The 18,120-nt window shown below is 36.4% G+C and overlaps 1 protein-coding gene across 42 annotated transcripts in view; it reads left to right on the top strand.

Annotated features, from left to right (window-relative positions):
- Positions 1-18,120, top strand: part of LOC101801420 (target of Nesh-SH3) — a 154,056-nt gene that overhangs the window by 65,686 nt on the left and 70,250 nt on the right. For 14 of the 42 annotated variants that reach the window (XM_072023550.1, XM_072023541.1, XM_072023519.1 and 11 more), the window contains exons 11-23: positions 87-164; positions 1,534-1,608; positions 4,120-4,185; positions 4,678-4,752; positions 5,981-6,046; positions 6,898-6,972; positions 7,626-7,700; positions 8,590-8,652; positions 9,202-9,267; positions 9,666-9,731; positions 10,134-10,208; positions 14,400-14,465; positions 14,861-14,947. The exons of 1 other annotated variant lie outside the window; for it this stretch is intronic. In XM_072023550.1, coding sequence (XP_071879651.1) covers positions 87-164; positions 1,534-1,608; positions 4,120-4,185; positions 4,678-4,752; positions 5,981-6,046; positions 6,898-6,972; positions 7,626-7,700; positions 8,590-8,652; positions 9,202-9,267; positions 9,666-9,731; positions 10,134-10,208; positions 14,400-14,465; positions 14,861-14,947 — 933 coding nt within the window. The remainder of the gene's footprint in view (positions 1-86; positions 165-1,533; positions 1,609-4,119; positions 4,186-4,677; positions 4,753-5,980; positions 6,047-6,897; positions 6,973-7,625; positions 7,701-8,589; positions 8,653-9,201; positions 9,268-9,665; positions 9,732-10,133; positions 10,209-14,399; positions 14,466-14,860; positions 14,948-18,120) is intronic. 27 more of the 42 variants (XM_072023521.1, XM_072023450.1, XM_072023545.1 and 24 more) reach the window with 23 other exon arrangements.

Raw genomic sequence — 18,120 nt, 5'->3', positions numbered from 1 at the left:
GCGGTAAGGAAGACAGTGGGCTTTGAGCAGTAGATAAAGAAAAGCTCAGATGGATTCAAAATTAAATAAAGCTTCTTCTTTTCTAGCTCAGGCTGAGAGAAAGCATGGACCTAAGGAATTTAAATCAACGCCTAAACCCGAATTGCAAACTCAAAACATACTGGGTAACTAATTTTGCTGCTTTTTACCTTCTTTGTCCAGTAAATGGTTCTTTTTTTTTTTTTTCCCTCTAGCAGAATTTTTCTACTACATCCTCTTTCTATTGAGCTACTCCAAATGAAGTCCTAATTAAAAATGTTTGATTCCCTTTCTGTTTCTAGTAACTCAAAGATGAAATGTAAACCAAAATGCATCTAGCTCTGGCTGAGCTGTGGCTAGTATGTACATCATTATTGCTAGCAGATTTGACTGGTTGATTCAATGTTATTTTTCAAAGTAATGATTTCTGTTTATGTGATTTATAAAACCAACAAAGAAAATTTCCATCAGTAAAATAACCTCAGTGATACAATTGAAATAACGACCTCAATGATTTTCCTCTGATGACAGGTTCGTTTAGGTAGCATCAACAGTAATGCAAAAGGAAAATTTTACTTTGTGTGTGACAGGATGTATTTGTGTTTGTCCTGGAGGCCAAAAAAAAAAGAAGCTTTACAGATTTTTTTTTCTATTATTCTTATTATTTTCAGAGTTTTCTTGTAATGAAAGATCTTAACTTCTTATAAGTATTGTAATTAGTTTTGTGATTTGGAACAGCATTTACTTTCTTCTTGCATTCATAGTTCTACGTTCTCCAGCGTTGATTTTGTTGTCTTTATTTTAATCCCCAAACTATGCAAAATTATGAACCCAAACTGTTGGTTATTTATATATATATATATTGATTTTGATTTTCTAAAGCACAAATGGTATAAATACAGGATGATGATTCATAAACGAGAAGCCCGTGAGCTTTTTCCACCACAGAAATACAAATGTTCCTTGTGAAGAGGACTGCTAATGCTTCTCAGTTAAGATCTTTTTACGTATTCCTATTGATTCATGCTAATGTCATACTCTCTTTTGTCTCTTAGAGTTGCCAGCAGGTTTCCAGAATTTACTGAAGCTAAAACATCAATCTATTTTTCATGCTAACATTTAATCAGTTTTTAAGCATAATTAATCTTGCTTGTTTTTTTGTTGTTGTTGTTGTGCTTTTTAAGATGAAGATATGAAACGTAATCCGGATGCGTTACTACTTAATTTCAAACTAGGTGACCATAGTTACTGATGGATTTTCATTACTAACTTCCTCTGATTGATGATTCTTAGTATCGTGTTTGGGGGAGAAAGTGTGATTTCATGCAGATTCCACACACTTTTTAAAGTGACCAAGATGCATGTGCTTGTGTTTTTTTTTTCTAGGTTGGAACCACTTTTTTGTTGTTTAACATCATTGGTTTCAGGAGTGCTTTATAAGACAAAATATACTTCCATACTGTTCCTTGCAGCATTCTTTATTAAATAAAGCCTTGATTATTTCTTTTATCATAGCTTCTAATGAAATACACCCAGTTCCTTCTGGATCCAGAATCTTTGATGCTCCAAAAAGTCCGTTGACACAACTTGGTAATAACTTTGTTTGTAAATTCGAGTAAACTTCCATGGAAAATTACCTGTAATACCTGATATTTGTCGTTGTTGTTTAGCTGATAGGTTTTAAGACTTGAACTGCAATAATATCATTCAGTAAATGTAAATGATGGCAGCAATTAGATTCTTCTTCATGAAATTTGCAAGTTTCTTTTTTCATTCTCAGTCTAGTTTTGTTTTATTGTAGTGACAGGCTGTGGTACTATATAGTACTACGAGAAGATAAACAATAAAAATTAATTGATACAGTCACTTAGTCAGTTGGAGGAGTTGTTACAGCTAGACCAAAGCAAACCAAAGCTATAGGCATGTCAAGGAGAGTTTGGGCAAGGCAGACCTGCCAGGCCTGGGTCCTGAACTATGTACAAAGTTTATGGCCTGCTACCAGCAGTGGCAATACCATATTACAGAGCTATACAGTTGCACCCGTGCCATTACAGATCGTGGTTTTCTTTTCACTAGATAACTGGAGTAATCTTATGTCAGTGTGGATTGGTATTTCGTTAAGCCTTAGACAAGAAGTTATTGTGTAGTGCTGATTTATTTAGACAACATACTTTTACCTAATGCACTCTGCCAAATTTTAAAATAATTTCCAGGACTAGCTCTTGTTTCTTGAAGTGCATACATGTATTTGAACCAAGCAGAATATGTGAAAGATCTTCACAATTTGTTACAATTTTTGAGAACTCTTTTCCAGTTGTGTTTGTGGGAATGGGGATACATATTTGTTTTCACTGTAGTGAAATAATTTCGGTTAAATGCTGGTAGAGGTAGCATCGGATAGAAAGTCATTCGGTGTTTTAAGAACATATTTGATGGAAATGTAGCTTAAGACCTGGAAATTACAAGGGATGAGAAGTATTTTTTCTTTCTGCTGGGGAATAATGATCTAATTTTATGCTGTTATCAGTGGTAAAGGTAAAGTAATAACAATTGAGGCAACATAAGTGTTTTAGATATTTATTTTGGTCTTGTTTTAATGTATTCCATTTCTGCCAAATAATTCCATATAGCAAAAACTAGGATTTAATTATGTGAGGCTGGACCCTGCCATTGGGTCAACTGGAGCGTCTGTTGACTTTCCAGTGAAGTCTGTGCTGAACTCAGATACTGTGTGAAAGTGACTGAGTGGTCACATATGGGAGATTTCACTGCTCTGTGAAATCACCCTGCATGTTGTGATCACCTCGGGTTATATAATCAGTGAAGAAAGCAAAATTTATTTCCTGATGTTTAAGTATATGTGACCTGTATTCTGCCCTAGTTCCCCAGAAGGCTTTTTTCTTTATTTTTCTATCTAGACTGTACCAGAGGGAGACATCTCCCTTATTTTATAAACTAAATATACTGACCACACAGAAAGAATTCAAAACTTCCTGAAAAGATAGCTTTGTTAACGTGGCCTTACTGTTCTGTTGCCTTTGGGAGAGCTCTCATAGTTCATACATAATGGATCAAAGGAAGCTTTTGTTGACAAAAGCTGTGAATCATATGGCTTTTGTTTGTATTATTTTCATCTCTATAGAAATCATTATGGTAACCTGGGATCATATTTATTAGTATGACATACTGGATTGAAGGGAAATGGGAAAGCGGATCCAATATATGAAACACAAATGTTCACTTTTTGGATTATATTCATATTGTCTGCACTAAAAATGAGCCCCACACCTTGTTTGAATATTTTTTTGCGATCTCAAAGAAGATGAGTTTTAAAATTCTAAGGTAATTGCTTTTCAAAAAGATAAACCTTGTTTTGATAAAGAGCAATTAAACATAGAGATGGAAATTTTCTCTTTCAAATATATTATAATTCAAACAGGCATTAATGAGTACCAATTTGTTTACTGGAAGGAATGGCACTCACTGGCCTGTACACATGGTTGACTTTTAGTAGGATCTGTTTGTTAGAAGCAGAACACTATTGTAAAGCCCACACATAGTGGAAATATACTCATCTTGGACTTTAGGTAAGAAAACCTAATTCCATCTTGATGGCTTGTGTGCTTTTACAAAAACAAGCACATTTCAGTTTACCTGTGCTTCTAAGTGAAATAACTTTAAGGGCTTTGTAGTAGTATTCATTACAACATAGCAAATGAAAGATGCTGTTCACTCACTTCCGTGATTATTTCACTGACTTCATCTTACTTACTCCTTTTTGCTTTTTCTATTACACCTTCCTTTAAAATAGCTATATATAATGAAATAGTAACCAGTTGGTACACGCTTGAAAGTGTTATATCAAATGTGTTTGGGTTGTGGATGCTGGACAGTGAAGAAAAACCTCTCGAGTAATATAGATTCAGCCTGATTTGATGTATGACAATGTTTGAATAGGGTAAAAATGTATAGAAAGAAGAAAGATTCAAACCAAACAAAAACTTGATAGTTACAGTTAAGATTAAATTTCATACCACTTTGCAGGGAGACTGTCTACCTGTTTATCTCACTTTTTTTTTTTTTTTTCATGTTTGCTCTTAGCTACTCAGAGTCCAACCTTGAAATCTGTATTTCTACCTTCAGCAGAAACCAGAAAGATGGAGATAGGTAATCAGTGGATTATTTCCATATTTTTTCAATTGTCTTAGCATCACTTAGATCTGCAAATGGTAATTTCAAAATCTGCCTTAGAATCTTGGCTACCAACTCTCAGAGCTGCTTATTCAACATTTTTGTCTGTGTAATCATTTGAAAAACATATTTATTACTGGCTTAAAAAACTGACTGCTTGAAGATAATGTCATATCTTACTGTGTTCTCACTTACTGTAAAGCTCTTATCCTAGAAAATTTAATGAGATAAATTTTTCTTGCTGATAAACATTCTTTTGGGCACGTGGGACTCAAATTACAAGGCCAGAGGACTCATCATCCCTTGTTGTTATGACACGGTTGTCTTGCACCTTACTTCCAGGCAATGTGCCATCTTGCTTAGCTTTGCATTACCATCATCTGGAATTTCACAGCCTTCACAAAGCTATCTTATGCTAACCCATTAAGTCACAGGTCTCAGCATTTTAAGCTCAGATTCTTTTTTCAGCTTTTGATGAAACACAGCCTGTTTCTTCAAGATTCAAAACATCTGGTACCACAGAAGTGCAACCAACCAAGTCTGGTAATGATTTCTCCTAAGATTAATTCTCTTGACTGTTAGGAATTTTCAGAAGAGACATAGTGCTTCTCATTAAACTGTTCAGTTTGACATCATGAAGAATAACTGCAGATATGGTATTGCTATACGAAATTACAGGATTCTAAATGATGTTTTTTTTTTTTTAAATGAAATACTGAACTACTGTTTTGCTAGGTGTTTTTACTATCTATTTTCATGTTTGGCTACAACATGTAACTTTAAGCTTTGAAACGGTATCAGATTTATGGTAAATGCTAAATTTAAATAGCTCTGTCCACACCAGAGTTTTGTAGGTAGAGTATCGTGACTTGCTGAAGTGCTCAGAGTCCTAAGAGATGAATGGAAACTGCGTAGTCCAACACAGTTTGAAAATATCGGACTGCTTTTAGCCTTCCTATGTGAATATAGATGTGGTTACTTTTAAACAGCCAGTTCTCAAAACCGGTACTATGAAGACAATGCTATTGAAGATTTAAACACTGGCTACTTGATCTTTAGAAAATGTCTCTGATGACTTTACTCTTATTTTACAGATAAGGAGACTTGGGTGTTAAGAACTGGTTATTTATGTGGGGCCACTGACAGTTACCCAAAAGAGAAAAAAAAAAGTATACAAAGCCAGTTGGATAGATTTCACTTCATTAGCATGCCAATAGTGAAATGTCAGATGCATATGTTTTTAGAGGAAATCAATTTTTGAAGGAAATCCATTACTAAAGGGAAGATCAATTGGAAGTGTCAGCCACTCACATCTGACAAAAGACAGTTCATTTGTTTCATTTGGTATCATTCCTGCTTTGTCATACTTTATTTCTCTAGTTTCAGCACCAGGATATCCTCCTGTTTGATCCCTGGAATCCTAGGGAAAAATTCCATACTGTTCCAGTCTGCTGATTTCTATTCATAATTTGTTCCCTTTCTTCTTTGAGCTGCCTTTCTCCTTTTTAATGCAAAAATTCTTGTGTGGTTCTGCTTACAGTTTGGTCATCAGTTGCATTATGCATCTGTGCATAGTATTCTAAATAAATACAATTGTTTTGAACTCATATTTAATTGGTTATGCTACATGTGAGAGTCTTACCTTTCTGGAGGATATCGTGTTTAATACTAGCTAGAGATTTCTTCAGCTCAAAAAAAAATGATAATGCTGTTGTAGATGGTTCTTTTAATTTTAAAACAATATGGCATGATTTTTGTTTTTGTTTTCCAGCTTCATACGGTTTTCTTCATGTTACTTCTACTCAAACTTTTACAGCTTCAGAAATACCAGACACTGGTAAATTACAGTAATATTATTTCAGAAACATAACTTCTTTTTTTTTTTTTTTTTTTTTTTTTTTTGGGGGGGGGGGTGCCAAAAAGTTTGCTATTCCCGTATTTATCATTTCAGACAATTATTCCATACTGCCTATTGGCTGTTGCCCTATATGGTAATTTTTCAAATCCTATAACAGTGCCATAGCTCCTGGGACCAGGCACACCACAGATGAAAAGCAAGACTGCAACAGATACACAATGCTGCCTGTGTAAGGCAGTATTGATCTGACAGGTTTATCAAGAAAAGATCTAACTTTTGCAAGGCTGCAAAAGTCAAATAAGAGTGATATAGTCAAGTAAGACATACTTTTCCAGTGATAAGATTTTCTTTCTCACTTTCTTTCCTTGACCTAAGTTACTTAATGAAGTGGTACAGAGAGACTTTCATCTCCTGAAAATACACTTGTTTTCTTAGATTTTATGAAGAATTCTTACCTTAATGGAAAGACGTGGAAAAGTTGATGATGGAAAATTTTTCATCTGTTGGTTTGGGTTTTTTTTGTTGTTTTTTTTTTTTTTTTCAGATGCTCTTTAAGTCAAATCTACATGTAACTATATATATGTTAGTTTTCAGTCCCTTTGTAAACATTTTTACAGATGGGAAAGTAAGATAATGTCTTCAGCCAAGTAGGTAGAGAGGGTATTTAAAATACTCAGAAAAAAAACAAAGAATGCTTTGTTATAAAAACAAATCTATCTTGACTTCTACAGAGCAGTGGAAGGTAAATTTTCTCTCCCTTCCCCAAATCTTCCTCCTTAATTTGTTTACGTGAAGCTGTTTCTCAGGTGTATTTACATTTTCTTCTGCAGCTGGATATACTACTGATCTGGAGATAACCATGCCTGTAGTTACCACAGAACCTCATTTGTTAGAAACAACATTGGGTAAAATTGATAAGTTGCCTTTCTTTAGTTTTAATGATTTACTTTCCATCTCTATCCTTACAGCTGTTTTTGGAACTTTTCCTTGCTTTAGTTGTCACCATCCCAGTAATTCATACCATTTATTGCTGCAATTAACTCGACTCTCATTTGCACTTGTCATTCATTGTGATAGATGGGGGATTGAGGGGCCTTGGAATGGGCTGTCTTTGGTTGGTTTTGGTTTTCTCATTATTGAGGTTCCCAGCTGTGGAGCTGCCGTTCCAAGTTTTATTCCTGTGCTAAGAGCACTTAACAGTGGAAGGTAAAGAGGGGCTTAACATATACTTGAGCAGTTTTTCTGTGAAAAGATTGTTTTGACTGGCTTTATGTTAGCTGGCCCACTGTCTGCTTTCTAAATCAAAAGGTGTTTTCTTACTACCTCCAAATCTTAATACGTGTTTTAAGATTTTTAACCAGCAATAAGAATTTTCACTGCTTCCATTTTGACACGCACACCACCAACCAGTTCATGAGACATAGTCTTTCCTAGCTGGCTTGCAGGCAAATTTCCCTCTACTTCCATATTAACAATGCAACTTCTGTCTGCTGAGTCATGTGCTGTCTGTAGTAGCCCTGAAGTAAGTAAGTCTTTTAACAGAAGATTATCTTTTCAGATTTAGGTGAAACGAAGCCTTTTTCTTCAAGATCCATAACATCTGGCATGCCAGAAATGCCACCAGTCTCAGCTGGTAATGATCTCTCTCTTCATTGTAGTTCTCCTGACGTCTAGGCAGTCTTCCAAAAGGCACAGTGGCACTTTGTTAAATGGAAAGTTTATTCTGACTTACACTGTTGTAATTGGGGAGTACACACTGCTGTGTAACTGGTGGGGAGACAAGGAGGCAGAGGGGGAGAGAGAAAAACCTGTTGTATCTGCTGCAATTTTAGAGAAGTTTGCAGTGGAATGGTGAAGTGATACAAAAGTAAATTTTCTTATAAACATAAGAAAATCTCCTGAAACAAGTAGCAAGATTGTCCTGTGCTGTTTTGTCTTACATTGTTCTGTAAAGGATTGTATATCCAGGCCTGTTCCTTGGAATAGCTCAGTTTCTATGATTCTACATATATTATCATAAGATAATGCCATAAAATGTCACATCTTGCTCTGATGTGACTTTGATGTGATTGAGAATTCTGGGGTGTTGTTTGGACTGCCGTAGCAAGACTGTAGGTATCTCAGGGTCATTTCAATGTCTGTAGGAGACCATTGGTTTCTTTGTTTTTGTTTTGGCCCTTTTTCTGTTAGTGGAAATACCAATTGTCTCAGTGATGTGATCAGTCCCATTTAGAATCAATAATAACGGAGATACTTCACTGTTAAGCTTCTCAACTCCTTCACGTAAATTTTCTGCTTGAGAGGTGTAGTTCACTAAAATGTTAACTGTTTGTGTTATACATGTAAATGCAGCCAGCCTACCTTGCTTTAAGAATGGAATAATACCGTAAAAAGGGCAGGTATTTATGTAAAATAGCTGAGTGTAACGTGCTCTTCGTGTATTTCCAACTCCATGCGGGTACTGCTTTGAAAAACACTGTTCCTCTGTAGAATCTGAAGGCAATTTTCTGGTTTGATCTTAGCTACTCAGAGACCAAAGGTGAAGCCTTCTCCTCCTTCCATTGCAATCCAAGGGACAGTGGAGGGTAAATACTTTTGTTTGTCTTTCTTTTCCCCTTCCATCACCTGATGTCATTTTCACCTGCTTTGAGCGATACCTGGGTTTGTTAATGTACGTTGGCTTGTGAAAACACTTGCCATGCTAGTTCCATGGTTCTGATGGCTGAACTGCTGCTTTTGCTGTCACCTGGGAATCATTTTTTTTGCAGGGCCATTTGGCAGAGAGAGTCTATCAGACCATGCCTCGCTTGTCTGTGCGTCTGTCTCTTTCTAGAACAAAACGTTCCATCATGGCAGAAAGCTAACTCTGCTACTACTGGTGTTGCTGTTGATGTGGTGTAGGTGTCCCAGAGCTTCCTTATGGGGAGCCAGTTAGCCCTTTTTCCTCTCTTGTTTCAGAGACTTGAGCATCTAAGTTCTAGCTGGATGAGTAGGGATGTTGCCCACTGGCTTAGGGACTAACGTAAGGGAAGACTTGGGGTTTCCAGTTGTCACGGGGAGTGGTGCGGCCTTAGGTAGCCTGTTCTGGCAGGACCGTGTAGGTATCTCAAGAACATTTCCATGTCTGACCGTAGCGACCCAGAGACGGGCTCCGGAATCCACCTCGTCTGCTTCACCGGAAACCACGAGGACTGTGATGGGTAAATAGCCAGCGATTCCCTTCCTCCTTTGGGTACTCGGGCAGTGCTTTTCCCTGCAGAGTTGAGCCTGTTCTGGTGTTGGCAGTCCTGAGCAGTAGGTGCATGTTGCTGCTGGTCCCTTACGGCTCTTGGATAAGAGCTACACATTTAAGCTTTTGGATTCCTTTTGGGGGCTCATCTGCAGTACGGGCCTCCTCCACTTCAAGGCTTCCTCTGTTACCTGGGGCTAGCTCTGCCATTTGAAGGCCAGGAGGATTGTTCCAGGGGAGGGGATGCTGTGATGTGTACGCCTGCCTCGAGCAGGGCTCCATCTCCCTGTTTGTTGCTGCATCTTGATATCGCCTGTGTGATGGCAGTCAACGTGAGGACCTGAAGGTGGTTTTTGTGTTTGATCTTAGCTACCCGGCGACCAAGGCTGAAATCTACCTCTTCTTCCCCCCTGGCGACCCAGCAAACAGTGACGGGTAACTTGTAAAACCCCATCTTCTTCCATTTTCTCCTTTCCCTCTCTCCCATTCACATCCTCTGTTTCAGACCATCCAGCATCATTGTCATCTGCCAAAGAGAGTACAGATATTTGTGGGTGCAGCTTGGCTTGCAGAAGCGCCTGCTGCATTTGTTACACAGTTGTTGCTTGATGACCTGCTTTTTCCATTGTTTGCGAGTGTTGTCTGTGGGGACGAAATGACAGCTTGCCTAGTGGACAACGTGTTACTCCACCTTGCTTTCAGCTGCCATTTCTCCACTGCTTCCATCAGAGGAGGTGTCTTTCTTTCTCAGGCCCATTCAAATGAGACAGCGCGCACACCAGCTGGGCAGTGATGGTTCTTGTATCATTTAAATAATGTGGCACATTTTTTTTCCAGCTTCGAATAACCTTCTTCATGTTACTTCCACTTCCCAAATACCTGCATCTGCAAAAATGTCAGAGACAGAGACTGGTAAATTATGTTTGTTTTATTTCCAATCCTTGATCTTTCTTGATATTGAAATAGTACTATTCTGATGTTTATTTCTCCTAGCTTTTTAATATTGCATGCAGTGGTGTTTTATTTGTTCATTAATGCTTCATGTTACATTTAATACTTGCCAGTATCCAGCAGATCTGGCTTCAAGTTAAGTGATTTATGCCTACATCACTATGTTCAAGTAAGTAAAGTATGCTCTAGCCTTTTCAGGATAATAACTGAGGGGTTGGAGAGGAGGGTGGGACAGAATTTAGCAGGTGAGACACAAATGTCCAGCTTGATGAATTTCAGGTTTTCAAGATGATGATTATCCTTTGGGAGGAAGTGTTTTGTCTTTAGCTAGTAGGCATTTCTTAAAGAGATCTTGTAGCTGAATGTTTGTTTCCTATTACAATTTTTTAAACTAGTCTCTGGAAAAGGTAATATTCCAAAGACTGCTGTAGTACAGAGTTTTGGCATTAAAGATATTTTTATGGTTGTTTTTTCTAACCATTAATTTTTTCTCCGTCTTTATAGAAAATGTATTTTTTTTAGGCAGAATATGTGCATTTATATTTGAGCATGGGATTTTACCCAGAATCTGGTCATAAAAAAGGTAGAGAGCTTTCTCACAGCTATTCTCAGCTGTGTTTCAGTTCGTGCTAGGACAATTTAAACAAGGGGTGTTTTGTTGCATTGTTATATCAACCATTCTCTTTTGGGGGACCAACTTTAAAATATCTCAGTTCTGCAATATAGTGTGCTCAGAAAACAAAGCAAGCATATGCAAAACTGGCTTCTGAATGAAAAATTAGTTGGAGCTATTGTGGCTTACAAAGGACTCTCTGTATTTCCTTTTCTCTTGTGTTTCTCATTACCATACCATACGAGTCTCTATCTTGGGTTTATTTATGTGCTTTCCATTCAGCTGCAATTAAAATTGAATTGTATATATCTTTGTTTATGATTTCCCAAGAAACTAAGTCATCAGCAACAGTTATGGGTAGCAATCACATTCATTTGATCTGTTTGGAGTCGTATTTTTGTTGTTGTTGGATTTTGTTTTTTAACGCTTCTGTAGTTCTCTCCATCATACAAAGTCTTTTTCTGGTACTGACCTACTGACGAATGACTATCAGAGCTTATTATTGTCTCTTGCTGTTCCTTTTTTACTTAGTTAGGTTTTTGTTTGTTTTCCTGGAGCTGCAATTCAGCTCAATTTCCTGGAGCTTCAAAATGGAGAAAGCAAATTCCTAGATTATAGGAGTCCTGTCTAATAGAGAATAATTAAAAGAATTTCACTGTTGTCATAAAATAGTAATTTCTCAGCTGACTTGCAAGCCATCTCTCATTTTGCTTCCATTTGGACTGATACTGCCTGGATGGCTTGTTTTCCTTTACCAGATTCCTTCTAATATTCTGTTGTCTTTGGGGTTGTTAGAACATTTTAGGCCCAGATTTTCATTTCAACTTTTCATGAAACCCGGGCTTTTTCTTGACACTCAGGATTCAATATATCTAAAATGCTTAGCGTTCCATAAATATTATGTGGCATATCTAGTAATTGGTTATTCTGAAATTCATTCAATTGTCTTAGAAGCTGTGGGTTGATTAGTGTACTAGATTTAGTATGGAATACTTCAAGAATTGCAGAGAAAAAAAAAATTACTTCCTAAGAGCATCATTCATGAAGGTTTCAGGACTGCATTTAGCATAATACTGTAGTATGATGTTGTCATCTCTTCTTGATGTGTTTATAAGAGTATGCTTCAATATTTTAAGGGCAATGAGCATTAACCTTACTAAATGGACTTGAGTGTTGTACAATGCTTGTGTGTCAAAGATACACATTGTATGACCTGATTGAAATACCCTTATTTACAGATTTGTTGAACACACAGAAATTACCTGGAAACTGTTGGTGCTCAACATTTACTAAATAAATAAACACAATAGTAGGAGTCTCAGGAAGGATTTGGTCTTTAATTTTAAGTGCCCAGATTCAAAAAGGCTGGCAGTATAAACTGTAAAATACCTTGAGAAATTAGTAAGCTCAAGTACTGATGATTTTTTATTTGCATAGTTCTAAAACTTAATACATCAGCAGCTTTTTGCATTTGTTGCTATATTAGTTAAATGCAACTTAGTAACGTAGCTACAGGAAAAGTGAATTTATTAGCAATGTATTTGTGAAAGACAGTGTGATCTAAAATCCTAACATGAGGAAATGGTGTATTTCTCTCTTACAGTAACTGTTCAAGCACCCTTCAAACTTGTTATATCTGACAACAGTAAAGTGGAATTGAGTGAATCATTAACATTTTTTGTCATCTGGGGCTTAGCCTATTACATCATACGTACAGTACTCATGTTTTCCCTAGTATTTTGTTAAACTTCAGTCAATGTTCCTTCAGTTTCTCATCACCAATACATTTGGAAATGTCTGAGCTTTCTTCTGTTATAAAACTCATACTGAACACAAACATGATGCAGCTGTGTTGTTGCTCCATGGGTGGCACTGACAGTTATCCTGCCTCCGCATTAGTGCAGTGTTTTTGTTTCCTTTTCAAGTTGAGAACTGTATGCTTTCCAAGGTCATTTCAGTCACATCATATCTTCATCAGATGGAAAACTTTCAGCAGCTAGTCAGGTGTGGCATTATTGCTCTCTGTGGCGTGTGCTGTCAGAACTACCACAGCATTTTCCATAGATGTAGAGAATCGGACAATTTGGATTTCTTATTACTTGTCCTTTGACTTTAATAGGTCATGAATGTTGCTAGTATCAAAAGCACCTATTTCTCAGTTTTTCATAAAACGCTGCCCACAGAAGTAGTCAGAACACGTTTCTATCACTGGCTGCATGTTTTTTCCAACAGAAACAGTGACCTTACTGATTGGGTAGAAACTGATTTTTTGCATCTGTGTTTTCATTAAAATATAATCACAAAAACTTAGATGTTTTTAAGCCATTTTACACCAAAGGATGATCATTTTTGGTATTTATATTAAATGAGCTTTGTGGCAGCTGGGGGAAATTAAGGTCCCTGGGCTGAATATGAATCTAGCATCAACAGGAAGTATGATACAACCTTTGATAACTCATCTTCTCGACACAGCCTGCCTCAGTGTTTTAAACTTCTCTCATTTGGCGTTAGCTATCCAGAAACCAGCACTAGAGTTCATTCTTTTTTCCTTCATAGCAACCACAAGGGCAGTACTGGCTAAATAGAATAGATTCGGTAATTATTTACATCATTTTGGCATTGCTTTTCAACAGGCAGAGACTTACTTCAGCATATTGGCTGCCAAGTGTCTGCAGCAGGCTTTTTCTTAAAACTTTTATATCAGCTACTTCTACATGTATGTAACTTATCATACAGTTGCTACAAATACATATATATTTGCCAATAATTTGTTTAGTTTTAAGCTACTGTTCTGATTCCAAAGATCTTAGAGATAAGAAAAAAAGAATTGGTCTGTAGGATGAGATTTTGAATTGTGATCCTGCTTTAGGTTGATACCACATGGTTTTGTTAGGCAGACAACCATTCCCACAGGATTTTTTAAAATGCAGACTAGCTGGATTTAATGTGCATCCCACATTGTGTCTGCTTTGGTGTGCAGACAAAATAAAGCTTCTTGTAACGAACCATTAATTTACTCTGTCTCTTTGTCTAAAGAACATCTACAGGCTTTTCACCAAGCCAGTTGTATAGGATTTCCAATCTGTGTGCATGCAGTGATGTTTCTAAGTGTAATTAAGCCCTGATTCATCACATTATGCCTAATCTCAGATGAGAAGGCATTTGCAACTCCTTATTTAAAAGGCTTATCCTAACTAAAGGTGGGGGGAAAGGGGTTTCCTGTCAGGTGTCGCTATTGGATAGAATTTGAAAATCAGATACAGAAAGTTGGTCTTGTATTAAATGCTTCAAAATTAGATTTTATGTGTCAAAAAAAAAAAAGTGTATATATATATATATATATATATATATATATATATATATACACACACACACAGAGAACAGAGTAAGCTATCATAAATATCACTTTAAAAATGTACATACAAGAAATTTAAAATAAATGTAGCCTTTTTGGCTCTGCTAATAAAGGGAAAAAGATCACCTTATTTAAAAACTAACCTGACTCGTTATTTCAAGATCGTTTTCATATTTGATCTTAGCTACCCAGGAGCCAGGCCTGGAATTCACATCTCTTCCCTCCATGGAAACCACAGAGAGCGTGATGGGTAAATAGCATGTAATTCCATTACCATTTCTCATTCCTTGCCATCACGTGGACAATGCTAAAATTCATTCAAACACATTGCTTTGAAGACTACTTGATAAAAGGCGCTTTTTAAAAAAAAATTATTTCTTCCCATCTCAACCATTTCTTTGTAATCAACTTTATTTCAAAGAATAGGTACTTAAAAATCAGTAAGAATAATTCTACCTAGCATGAGATATCAGCATTGACCTTACTTCACCTCATGCCAGCTTCAGTGTTCATGTAGCACCTCATTTCACAGTCATCTCTAAAGCTGCTGCTATCTTGCTTGATCACATCTGTGTTGTCTTGAACTGCTCAACAGCTGCTGTTCAAATACTGTGGCTCTGAGGTCCATTTTCATTTTAACTCCAGATTTTATTTCAGCTTTTGATGAAAAGCAGCCTGTTTCTTCAAGATCTGAAACATCTGGCATCCAAGAAATGCTGTCAGCTGTACCTGGTAATAGTTGAAAATGTGGTTTTAAATAAAAATTACAACACAGATTTTATCATACTTTTGGCATGTTACTAGTTAACATGAATTAGAATAACTACAGAACTGTAGTTATGTAGTAATTAATTTGTTCTCTCAAATACCAGGCTAATTTAGGAATTTTTTGTATGATACAACAAAATAATAAGCACTCTTTTCTGTCCTTGGTCTACATTCCTAATATATTAAGAAGTCTGTATTGCAGTGCTTGATGTTAATAAGCTTTAGCATGTCTGTGAACTGTTAGCATGAATTAGCATGAACTGTGTGCAGGAGCTACATCAGTTTTGTTAGCGTTCCACAGGCAGTAACTTGAGAATCCTTAACTTTAGCAAGGTACTTATCTAACTGGAAGGCCACTTTTCTTTTTTCTTTTCCCCACGACAGTTCTTCCCTCTGTTGACTGAGTCCCGCTGTATTTAGCTTGTAGGAAATTGTTCATGATCCTTTGCTATCCTGACATTCGGTGGAAATAATGCTTATGCAGTTGGTCTTCCTACCTGTTCATCTTTATTCCTTTCACTTTAATAAATTAAAACAGTTTGATCAATCAGATGAATTTGCTTAGACAGTTTAAAAACTTAATGTTAACATTAGAAATATGAGTCAATATACAAATACCTGTATTGACCTAATACAGATTTTTAAGCCTTAAAATGGAGCATGCACGTTTAGTAAGTTTTGGCCAATGTGACTAGTTCCTTTATTCCAGCATTTTTGGTTCAGTAAAAATAGTATTAAATCTGCAACATATTGGCAGTGCAACATGAAATTAAGCAACAGCCTGATGCTTTACAGATGATGATATTCAGCTGCAAATATAAATGTAAAATAAGTAAAGGTAACCTAAATCATTTTGTGGGATTATCCAGTTTGCATGGAGATGAATGAATATGGAAGGTTTAATATAGCAGGGAATAGATCCTTCAATCCCTTCATTCAAATAACTTCAAAGCAGTTAGATATCTAAGTTAGACATTTTGCTTTGCTGCCAGTAAACAAGACAGGACAGGTCCAAAGCTAATAGGAATTAAAACATGATTATTGCATGCATCGCAATGCATTGCTTGAGTACAACTTCTTAAACAGCTACATAGCACTGTAATTAAACAAAATATTTGTAAAAAATTGCTCCACTTCTATATGGTGTTATCAAACTTTTGGTGTTATTGCTAGACTCCAATAAAATTTAACTTGTTAGATTATTTGCACAATATTCAATAATTAATCTAAAGCATATATAGTTTTCCTGTTCTTCCTTGCCAGCATTTATTCTATAGGGTTCTTTAACATCTTGTGTGCAGAGATTACATTAAAATTTGTCAATGTGTTGCAGAACAACTGTGAACAAATGCAGTTATATCAATGCTCAAGGTTCTACTTGTTTTACTGTGTCTGTATGAAGACATACTTTGTTTCCTTTCAATAATGACAATTCCATCCAAAGACCATTTCATGTTGTTGCCAGAACTCCCTTGCAGTAAGGAGTGGAGTGAATGTGCATTTGATTGGAAACTTTTAGCAGCTGTCCAGTTGCTTGTAATTGCAAACTAATGGTAAAGCTTGCACACTCCAACTAAACATTCTTAAAATCAAGACATGGAGATGACTTAAGTTTTATGCATTTATTTGTCAGAGGTAGTTATCAGTATTTATCACTAACACATCTTCCATACTGAGCAATAACATCTGATCAAATGCCTTAACAGAATCATTCAGCAGTGTTTTCTACGTATTGGCGTAATAGCGCATTCAAGTTCATCTCTTTCATTCGGTATGCTTTGCCTGTAAAGAAAGTTACACTGTGCTCTTTCCAAACCAGATGGTGGATAGGGGCCCAATACTTACAGTGTCTGGGAGAATGGATAGAATCATGTCTGTTCTAGCCTGATGTTAATCATTTTAATGACACATGGACATTCCCATGCAAAGATGAGCCCCAGATTTCCAGGAGAGTTGAAAATGTGATTAAGCATGATAATAATGACTGATTAACAGATTTTAGGCATATGTTTGGTTTGAGATGAGAACAGTTAGCATATACAGTTGTTCATATTTGAAGGACTGCCTTGCAGTAACCTGCCTGAGGAATTCTGGTTTGATTCGGTTTTGCATGTTTGTGTGTGTGTTGGAGAGAGAAAAGAGCGAATGGAAGAGTCTTTCAGTTAAAGGAAGATGAGGATTTCTAGACACACAATGAGGACTACCCTAAAATACTTGCTTATATGTTATTTCCCCTGGAGCGGGTGTTTTAGCTGTGATCAGTGATCTTCGTGATGCCTCTCAAAAAACCAACTGCTTGGTTAGTTGATCAATTACTTATTAGTGTTTTTGTTTGTTTGTTTGTTTTTTTCCAGCTAATGTTTGTTTGCCAAGGTTCTTTAAGCCTATTTGGAGTCTTACTACATTTTCTAGGTGTTTTGTTTTAGGCTGGAGGAATCTCATGGAGTTCTTTCAGAACAAGAATTCCATGTTTGAAATTTTCCCTTTGTTAGTCCATCAAATCTTTGCTCTTCCAGTTTTCCTATAACATATTCTTACCAGTGTGTTTGGAAGTTCCAAAACTTTTATTCCATTTTCCAAAGTATCTACTGGTTGACCTGTCTTCTGCTTGTGTTAAGAATTAGCTTTGCACTTTTATCAACTTACTCTTCTCTTCTTTTTCTTTTTCTTATTAGCAATAACACACTTACATATATATATATATATGTATATATATTTTTTTTACCATTATCTTTGCATTTCACTATACTCATTTGCATATCAGTTCATTAACTTCTGGACAGTAGGTGTGACTCTTCTTTTAGCCCGTGCTCATTTAACGGTGTGGATATGACATTCTGTCTGTTTGAAGTATTTCATGTTTCTTCCAGAAAGGAAACCTGATGCTGTAAATTAAGGAGGTGCTATTCTGTTAGAGATTCTTACAGATTTTGATTAAGAAAGCACAAGTAGTTTTTCTTATTGTTCCAGATCTTGATGGAACTCCGTGTTGAAGTTACCTCTGTGTATTTTTCTGCAGAGATGCTATGGTTTCCTTTTCTGCCCAGGCATACGTTCTTTTTTTTCCCAAAGTTGAGATTTATAAGGATGACAAGGAATGTAGAAGTGAGAGCTAGCTTAGTGTTATCCAGATAAAA

This window comes from Anas platyrhynchos, chromosome 1 (assembly GCF_047663525.1).
Source record: "Anas platyrhynchos isolate ZD024472 breed Pekin duck chromosome 1, IASCAAS_PekinDuck_T2T, whole genome shotgun sequence".
NCBI classification, from domain to species: Eukaryota; Metazoa; Chordata; class Aves; order Anseriformes; family Anatidae; genus Anas; species Anas platyrhynchos.
This window is presented reverse-complemented; position numbering and strand designations above follow the sequence as displayed.